Genomic DNA, 8985 nt, shown 5'->3' on the forward strand with positions numbered 1-8985 from the left:
TTTTATATAATTTTCAATTTCATTATTTATTTAGAGGAATCATTAAAAATATTTTAATTCCTTTTCTTATTTATTTTTGCGAGTAATTATTTTTTTAACAATATTGAAATCTAATTTTTAATGAATTATTGTAGAAAATAAATTCTTTTTAAATTACGCAGGAATTAACAAAAATTTAATAAAACAAATACAAACAGAATTAATTTCTTTTTTTTTTTTTGAAAGTGCTAAAAATATTAAAAGAGAGAAAAAAAATTAATTATTAATAATTATTTAATATTAAAAAATTCATCTAATATTCATTTTCATTTCATTTTATGTATTTTCACAAAAAATTTGAAACAATGAAAAAATAAAGTGCATTTTAAAAAAAAAACAGATCCTTCATGAAAAGGAAATTACTTCTGTTTATTTCTTATAATTGCAATCGATAAAAATTGCAATAGACAATAAGAAAAATGTAGGCCTACAATATGTTTTTATTAAAAGGCATCAGAATTATTACGCCTTAAGCGTAAAATACGCCATAAAATTCTTACACAATGTGAAAATAAAAAATTTGTAATTTTTTTCAAATATTTCCCGTACACTTTCTTGTTTAAGTTCTTTAGATCACAAACAATGAATGAAATTTCCATCGTGACACTTTTTAAAAGTTTTTATAGATAACTAATAAAAATACATTTTTTTTTACAAAAAAAAATTTTTTTTAAACAATTTTACAAAATATTGTTTTAAAATCTAATTTATATATATATAAAAAATCTTCTTTCCATATTTTTTAAATGTAATCGTACTTTGTATATTATGATTATTAAAATAATTTATTCTTAATATTATGCAACTTGCCTGATTTTTAGCTAAGGATCTTGAAAAAATACTGCACCTTAAAATAATTAGCAAAAAATAAATTATTAATTGAAAGATTTAATTTTAAATTTAATTTATAATGATAAATTTACGTTAATTAATAAATTTTAAAATTATTTCCCACAAACAATAATAAAAGTTAATTTTTTTTCTCACCTCTAATATTCCATCTTCTGGCAAATCTGAGCAATGAACGGCATTTTGAACTTTTGTTTTTCCATATTTGGCACGTAACGTGTCGGGTCTGACATGTTTAGCAATTTCCTGAAATAAAAGTGAAGCAAATTTCGTTACGTAATCATTTGCATGATGCGAAAGATAAAAAAAATCTTCTCCATAAAAATTTTTATGGAGAGTATTTAAACATTATTTTTCAATAATAAAATTATAAATAACGCACAAAAGATATGTGTACAAAATGAAAAAAACTATAAACATTTTTTTTTTTTTTGAAATTCACAAAAAACTTGCTTTTAATATTATTTAAATTCCACTCACTGGATCCATGGGACCGCAGAATTTTCTGAATTCCACTGGAACATTAACACTCTCGTCTTTATGTTTTATCTCCATTGCAATGCAAGGTCCTGATTGTAATTCCGCAACCATGGCCTGCCAATAAGAAATAATATGTATACGATTAAAATATAAGATAAAAGAAGATAAAAGAAAAAATAAGATTTATTAGAGAGAAAAATTAAACGAGTCGCTGTTGTAATTTTATTTTTATACCCCATAATCAGGAAGAACTCCTTTATAAACTTCAAGAAACTCTTCAACATTTACTGGATCCACGTGAAATAGTTGCATTGCAGTGATAAGATAGCCATTTTTTATTATTTCGTCAATTATATCGCCTGATTTTTAATAAACAGAAAAAATTGTGAGAAAAAAAAACATTTAATTAATTATAATTAATTAAAATTAAATTTAAATAAAATTTAAAATGTATTTGAATTTGAATCTCAAATGAATGTAAATGCAAATTTCTAATTAATTTTCTTGCATTATTAAAATTAAATATTTTTTTACCTTCAAGCCTGGACTGCACAGCATGAGGTTTAATAATGCAACAAGTACAATCTTTGATTGTTGATGTATTTGGTAATTCTCTTTTTTCGCTCTTTGGATCAGGAAAGAAAAATTTTATATCCTAAAATGAAATTGTTTAAAAAAAAAAAATTATTTTTTTAAAATCGTTTGCATATATTTTATAAACTTTAAATAACATTTTTTTCTCAATTTAATATTGAAGTATAAGAATTATTTTTTATTAAATTATACCTGATCAGCTGTTTCACTAATAGAACCGTAAAATGTATTTTCGCCAGCATATTTTTCATAAAAAGCACTTAATGATGGAGAATCTGTTTCTCGAATCTCAGAAATATCATTAGAACCTATTAGTTCCAGCCAACGGGAAATACAATCTTGTCCCAAAAGTTCAAGGGCAATAATTGGTCCGGAAGTTATACGACTTAACATCAATCTGTGACATAAATGTTTAAAAAATTTTAATAATTGAAATTAATTTTTAAATTTTGTTCAACAGGTAACAGTTTTTGTAACAATTAATTAATTCCTACGTTGAGTTATCTCCCTTTTCTCTGAAAAAATCCATCGCATCTTCTCTTGATAAATGTACCATTTTTAAATTTCCAATTTTAAAATTTTCAGCTAATATTCGTTTTAATATTTCTCCAATTTTATCATGAAGCTCTGGCATTATAATTCCAAGTGTCCTGAAAACAAATCAATGACAATTATATATTTATTAAAAATAAAATAATTTTTTAATACTGGGAAATAATAATTTCAAAGTATATACTCAAATTTCTTAGTTAGAGAAAAAAAAACTCACTTTTGAATTTTGTGTAACACTCTTGTTTTAGTAGAAAAATCAGCGAAACTAATAAGTTTCATACTTCGTGCAAAAATTGTAACTACTGCTCCAACATAAAAATTTGATTCATCAACTCCTTCGCATTTTGTTTTTCTTAAAAAGGTTTTTCTTGTTTTTAAATCGTACTAAAATTTTAATTACAATTAATTACTCAATAACTATTAACTATATTAACGAAAAAAAAAATCAACATTTATTAAGTAAGAATTAATACTTTTTAATAAATTCATGTTTAAAAAAATTATTATTAATAAAACAAAAATAAATTATTATTATTATTATTTTACGAACCAGTTCTACGGAATTATCGGAGAGATAATAATATAATAAAAAATTTCTAGTAATGCAAGCCACTTTATCGTGCCATTCCGCTTCAAAAACATATCTTTCAGAATCTGTTGACATTTTTATTACCAAGGAAATGAATTGCTGGAAAATAAATAGACCTGATGATTACAGTACTTTACACTTTCTAGGTGCGCAAAATTTACATATAAAATTAATGTTAATGTTTCAATTGTACATTTAAACTAATTTTTAAAAAAACTTGAGGCTTCTTGTTAAATAGCATGCGATTTATTTAGACAATTTATTAAAATATATCTAAATACGATTATTTCATTTACTTTTATATTATAATTATATAATTAATCTTATAAAAATACCATAAATTATTGTAAATTATAAAGAAAATAGAAAAAAATTTCATCAAATTATATTGTAATAAAAAAAATATTTCATAAATATAACCTATATAATAACGATTTGAACAACAAAAATGGAACTTACCTGCAATTTATGTTTTTAAAAAATAAAGTTTAAAAGTGTTTCTATTTAACTATAAAATAATTATTAAAAAACGAAAAATAAAGAAACAATCAAAACATTTCGGTTAGTAACTTATTTTATTTTGTTTCTATGGTTACGACAACGCTAGTCAATGACAAATGTCATTATCAGCTGATCAGGGATAATTTCTTTAATTTACCACAAGAGGCAGCACTTTTGAAAATTTTTGAATTTTAAACATGTTTTTAAATAATAAATTAATTTAAAGCATATAATTACAATTTCTTTAAAGAAAATATAAAATTTAAATATAAATTTATTTTCTTTTGTAATTAATATTTTTTAAACGAAGTTTAAAAATGATTTCACTTTTTATGCCTCTATATAAACGCCCGCGCATTTTTAAAATATTTATTTGAAAAGAGAAAAACAATGTTAATTATAAGTACCATTTTCTTTTTGTTATTCGAGTAAAAGAATGTATTATTTCTATATGTTTCTTGAATATTTGAAATGTTATATATGTAAAATAAAATTTATAACTTTCTTTTTATAAAATATTGTTTATGTATATAGATCGTATACGTGTTTGTGTCCTTGTCCACATGTGACTTTAAAGCAGACGAAATTTCCTAACCTCAAAAACCGTTTTAACACAGAAATCAAAGTTAAATAATAAATAGTGTAAATAGTTTTCAATTATTAATAGAAAAATACAAATTATTGAATAATTAATATACACATATTATACAAAAATGTCTGTTCAACTAACTGGTAATGTAGGATCTGAAGAAATAAAAACGGTACGTTGTTTATTCATTTTTCTGAACTCGTGCTTATATACAATATAAAATATTAAAAATAACACAATTATCACATAAATACTTTATATTTATTTATAATTTACTATTTAATTAAAATTTTTATGTTGATCTGTTTAAATTAACAAAATAAAACAAGAGAATTATATATTTTTTCAATTATTGGAAATGCGTTTTTATTTTTCATGTTTATAAAACAATTATTTTAATATAAATCGAAAATATTTTTATATATAATTGTTGTTTTTCAGTTTCGAGAATTTCTGATGAATTACAATAAACTGTCAGAAATTTGTTTCACTGATTGCGTGAGTGATTTTACAAGTCGTGATATTAAAAAGAAAGAAGAAAAATGTGCTCTAAATTGTATGGAAAAATTCTTAAAAATGAATCAAAGAATTTCTCAAAGATTTCAAGAATTTCAAATGCTTGCTAATGAAAATATATTGGCAGCCGAAAAAAAATTGTCTCAAAATAAATAAAATTCTCATATATTTTAAGTTAATTGCAGGTAATATGTAAAGGCTGATGTAAAAATGTATATTAAAAACTTTGATTTTATATTTTCTTCCACTTTTCATTGTTTTAATTTCATAGATTTGCCTATTAATTTTTCAAATATTTTATGAACTTGAAAATTTTTAAGTTACATTAATTATTATCTTATTTACAAAAAATCATTTAAAACTTTATCGTATTTGAAAAAAATAATGATACAGTTTTCCTAATTTTTGAAAAATAATAACTACAATTTTAAAGATTATATCTATTACTATTGTGAGATGATAATAAAACTGTTAGAATTGTCAGAAACTAAACTATTTTATTGAAATAATATAATAAAAGTATTATGCTAATTTACAGGCCTATTTTATATAACTTAGTAGATTTTTTTTTCGTCTGGAACTATCCTATATATATATATATTATAGTTATAATTAAATTTCTCCCAGTCTTTAGAAATTATGTAATAATATATTATTATATTGATACTTAACATTAAATTGAACGTAACATTACAATTAAATATCTTACAATTTAGCAAACATTTTTTTACAAATTCGAAAATACAATTTCAAAATACATCCTCTAAATGTAACAATAACTTCATTTAAAAAAAGAAATCTATTTGCGAATTTCGTAAGTGCTAATAATAAAATCAATCACAATTTTTATTTAAATAATTAAACAATATAAATAATTCTGACACTTAATATTAATAATATAATTATAATAGTTAAATAAACTTTATTACATTTAAAGTTAATTTAAATACCAACATGAAATTTAATTAAAAGTTAATAATTTTTCGTTATAAAATAAATTTAAATGCTAGTAACATTCGTTGTTATTTAACACGAAACTATTCATTATTTAATCGCAAATATTTTTTACAATTAAAAATTCAACACCGAAAAATATGTTGTTTTTTTTTTTTTGACTAATTATAGCCAAAATATTTTTCTTGTATAATTATTCAAATTTCCGAAAACTATTTTTCGTTAAATATTTTTTTTTTAGAAAACATAGAATATGTTTTTTTTATGAAAATACAAGTTAAACATTATTTATAGAATATTATTTTTCTATATTGGAAAATAACTGTACCGTTTATTTGTTCCGGTTTTTCTAATTGGATTTCGAATGTCCAAAATTGTGAAATCTTAATTTTGTTTGACTATCGAGCCCTGAATTATGTGTATTCCATTCGAATTGTGGTAGTTTACTTAAATTTTGCATTGAACCAATATTTTGCGATATCATTGATGATGAATTATTGAAACTTGTGCCTGATATTTGAATTTCTTGATTTTGCATTACTGAATCGGGAATTGGTGAGTTTGGTGGTGTTTTTCTTAGTCTTTTATTATCTGAAAATCGATTTAGAGACACTTGATCAACACAAATTGCCTGCGTTGTCTGTCGTGTCTTATATAAAATTGGACAACTTAAATCGCCCTTTAAACTTAAACTATAAAGATTTGCGAGTCTTCTTAATTTTTCACGTTCAGGCTGATGCATTGGATGTAATTTCAATTCACTTTGATTTGGATCTTGTAAAAATCTTGAGACTTTTTCATTTGCCGATGTAATTATTGAATATCCCGGTTTATTATCGACGTGTCGACGACCAGCGCGAATTTCACGTCCATTTATTCCATCGCGAATCCATTGAATTCTTTGACGATAACATTTTCTTGCCTCGTCAGTAAGATGCTCTGAACTACCGTGTAAAATTGCTTGAAGAGCTGAATCTGCTGCAACTTTATCTTCGCTTATGATACTTTCGGTGTCGTCCCACCAACTTGATTCTCCAATCCAATCGGATTGTTCATCGTCACCTGTAAATTTTTATTATTATTATTATTATTATATATTCAAATTTTAATTGTTAACTAAAAATTTAATTTAATTTTCTTCATATTCAATTTTTAATTTTAATTTTTAATGCAAAGAAAGATCAAAATTAAAAAATGTTCACTCAAAAACTAAATTTGAATAATTTTATTGTCTTATTTTTTTACCTTCACGATCTTCATCATTTGTTACTATTCCTGTCTCGGAATCGCTCGACGAGATACTTGAACTTGAAACTTGAGAACAATCCATTGCATCTTCACTTTGAATTTTTCCTCTATTTTTTGATTTTGAAACACGAGTTGGTTTTGGCGAACGCATTTCACAATCTATTGATCGCTCGCGACATGATCTTTTTCTCTTTCCACACCTGTGATGTTAATGATGATGTTAGATAAATTTTCAACTATAAATTAAATTTATTTACTGAATGAAAATTCTATTTTTCTTTAATGTAATTAAAAAAAAAAATGATTGTTGCGTAGTATTATTTATATTACCAAATTGCTCCGTATCGATTTTCGCAATCGTTTCTAAAAATTCTCTTCTTTTTTCCAACTGAAGTGGAAATAATAGCAACTGCCTGTGATGTTGATGGATTTGAATCAGAATCAATGGCCATTCTTTTGAATTTTCTTTTACGTCTTGTATTAATTCTTGGCACGAAATTTTCATTAACAGAATCACTTTCAAAATTACTGGCATTATTTAAATTTGAAAAACGAGCAAATCTTTTTGTGCGATTTGTATCATCACTATCGGATTGATATTTCGATGAGGAAGCAGTTTTTGATACTATTCTTATGTCACAAATTGACGATGAACTGTCATCTGAATGTTTATTGGCACTTAATGATGCTAAACAATAAATTATTATTATATAATTATAAATTTAATTAAACTTATCGTTATTTTATGATAATAAAATTATTTAATTTTTGTGTAAAATAATATATATATATTAGATTAAAAATATATTACAATAGAAATATGAAAATTGAAAAAAAAAAAATTAAAATAAAAAAATTTTTCACCATGACAATGACTTTATAGACTTACGAATATTTCCTGTTGAACGAGCACGTCTTCGAATTCCCCATCTTCGTCTGACATTTGCACTATTGCTGCTTTCCTCAAGTGCCAATGTTAAATCATGAACAAGCGCTTCCATTTTTTCTCTTAAATCCACTGGCACTGCTTTTAAAACACGCTCCATTTGAGGGATGGTTTATTCTAAAAATATATATATATATACATGAATATAAAATAAAAATATAAAAAAATATAATATCTATTAAATACAATACTTTTAATTAAATTATCCATATTGTCAATAATTGAACAAACGATTAATATGTCGAGACGTGAAGTACGTACGTGTCAATCATTTGTATCCCATGACACTTTTACTTAACCCTTTTAAAAGTAGGGTTAGGACATTATATTTTTTCTTTAATATTTTATTTTTGTAAATAGTATTAAAATATTTATTAAACGTATACTTTATTTTATTATTTTCATTAGAATCAGTAGCTGTCAATTAAATTTTATTAAAAAAGAAAAAAAATTATATACCCGTTTTAAGAATGGGTGGTAACAAGTTGCTATAAATATAAAATATAGTCGTAGACTAACAAAGAATAAAAATTTTACAACTATTTTGCATATTTTAATTTATTTATAATTTTTTTTTTTTGCTATTATTAAAATCTTATACTATATTTGGCATTAAATGTAAGGTACTGTACCATGAAATTTTTGTTATACTAATTTTTATGTATATATACTAACTCATAATTAATAAAATATTATCGTCAATTGTTTATTGAAAACAAAAAATTAGTAAAATTTATTTTAATAAATACGCAATTTTGCGTTCTATAGAGTTGACCCTTGGGCATATTAAAAATAGAAGAAAATCCTGACAGTTCGAATGTCTTCTACTTACAGTGATGACAGTGATTAAAGATTAAAAAATATAACAAACTGTAAACATTTACTAACCTGTCGTACACTATACTATTCGCAATGCGAGTTTTCCTTCATAAAATCATGACTGAAACATATGGTTTATTGAAATTTAAAAAAAAAACAATACTTAGTTTCTAAATATTTGACAAAAGTAGGCGATCACTGACTTCTTGGGATAAATACATGTAATTATTTTTTTTTTTTTGCTTCTTTCTCCTATACATATGCAGTGACACAACAACATATACAGACAAACGTCATTTTCCTGTTTAG

At 23.3% G+C, this 8985-nt stretch overlaps 3 protein-coding genes across 6 annotated transcripts; 1 reads left to right on the plus strand and 2 right to left on the minus strand.

Annotated features, from left to right (window-relative positions):
- Positions 1-631: 631 nt before the first annotated feature.
- LOC127276814 (nucleoside diphosphate kinase 7) lies at positions 632-3720 on the minus strand. 2 transcript variants are annotated; one of them, XM_051297475.1, is made up of 10 exons: positions 3563-3720; positions 3065-3202; positions 2732-2898; positions 2457-2612; positions 2155-2359; positions 1903-2023; positions 1603-1727; positions 1369-1482; positions 1027-1134; positions 632-880 (listed from the first exon to the last, which is right to left on the minus strand). In XM_051297475.1, the coding sequence occupies exons 2-10, from the start codon at positions 3176-3178 to the stop codon at positions 857-859; spliced, it is 1134 nt and encodes a 377-aa protein (XP_051153432.1). In that variant the 5' UTR covers positions 3179-3202; positions 3563-3720; the 3' UTR covers positions 632-856. The 2 variants fall into 2 exon arrangements, with proteins under 2 accessions (XP_051153432.1, XP_051153431.1); XM_051297474.1 differs by having other exon boundaries at positions 632-886.
- A 443-nt stretch (positions 3721-4163) lies between these two features.
- Positions 4164-4956, plus strand: LOC127276819 (mitochondrial import inner membrane translocase subunit Tim9-like). The gene is made up of 2 exons (XM_051297482.1): positions 4164-4365; positions 4635-4956. Exons 1-2 carry the CDS (start codon positions 4318-4320, stop codon positions 4863-4865), a joined length of 279 nt encoding a protein of 92 aa, XP_051153439.1. The 5' UTR covers positions 4164-4317; the 3' UTR covers positions 4866-4956.
- Positions 4957-5842: 886 nt separating this feature from the next.
- LOC127276812 (G patch domain-containing protein 2) lies at positions 5843-8940 on the minus strand. Of its 3 annotated transcripts, none has more exons than XM_051297471.1 (5): positions 8746-8940; positions 7801-7974; positions 7242-7599; positions 6909-7111; positions 5843-6725 (listed from the first exon to the last, which is right to left on the minus strand). In XM_051297471.1, the coding sequence occupies exons 2-5, from the start codon at positions 7955-7957 to the stop codon at positions 6013-6015; spliced, it is 1431 nt and encodes a 476-aa protein (XP_051153428.1). In that variant the 5' UTR covers positions 7958-7974; positions 8746-8940; the 3' UTR covers positions 5843-6012. The 3 variants fall into 3 exon arrangements, with proteins under 3 accessions (XP_051153428.1, XP_051153430.1, XP_051153429.1); XM_051297473.1 differs by lacking the exon at positions 8746-8940 and adding an exon at positions 8119-8227; XM_051297472.1 differs by lacking the exon at positions 8746-8940 and adding an exon at positions 8049-8153.
- Positions 8941-8985: the final 45 nt, after the last annotated feature.

Source organism: Leptopilina boulardi, unplaced genomic scaffold (assembly GCF_019393585.1).
Source record: "Leptopilina boulardi isolate dan_hultmark-lab unplaced genomic scaffold, ZJU_Lbou_2.1 LbouV2_154, whole genome shotgun sequence".
Lineage (NCBI taxonomy): Eukaryota > Metazoa > Arthropoda > Insecta > Hymenoptera > Figitidae > Leptopilina > Leptopilina boulardi.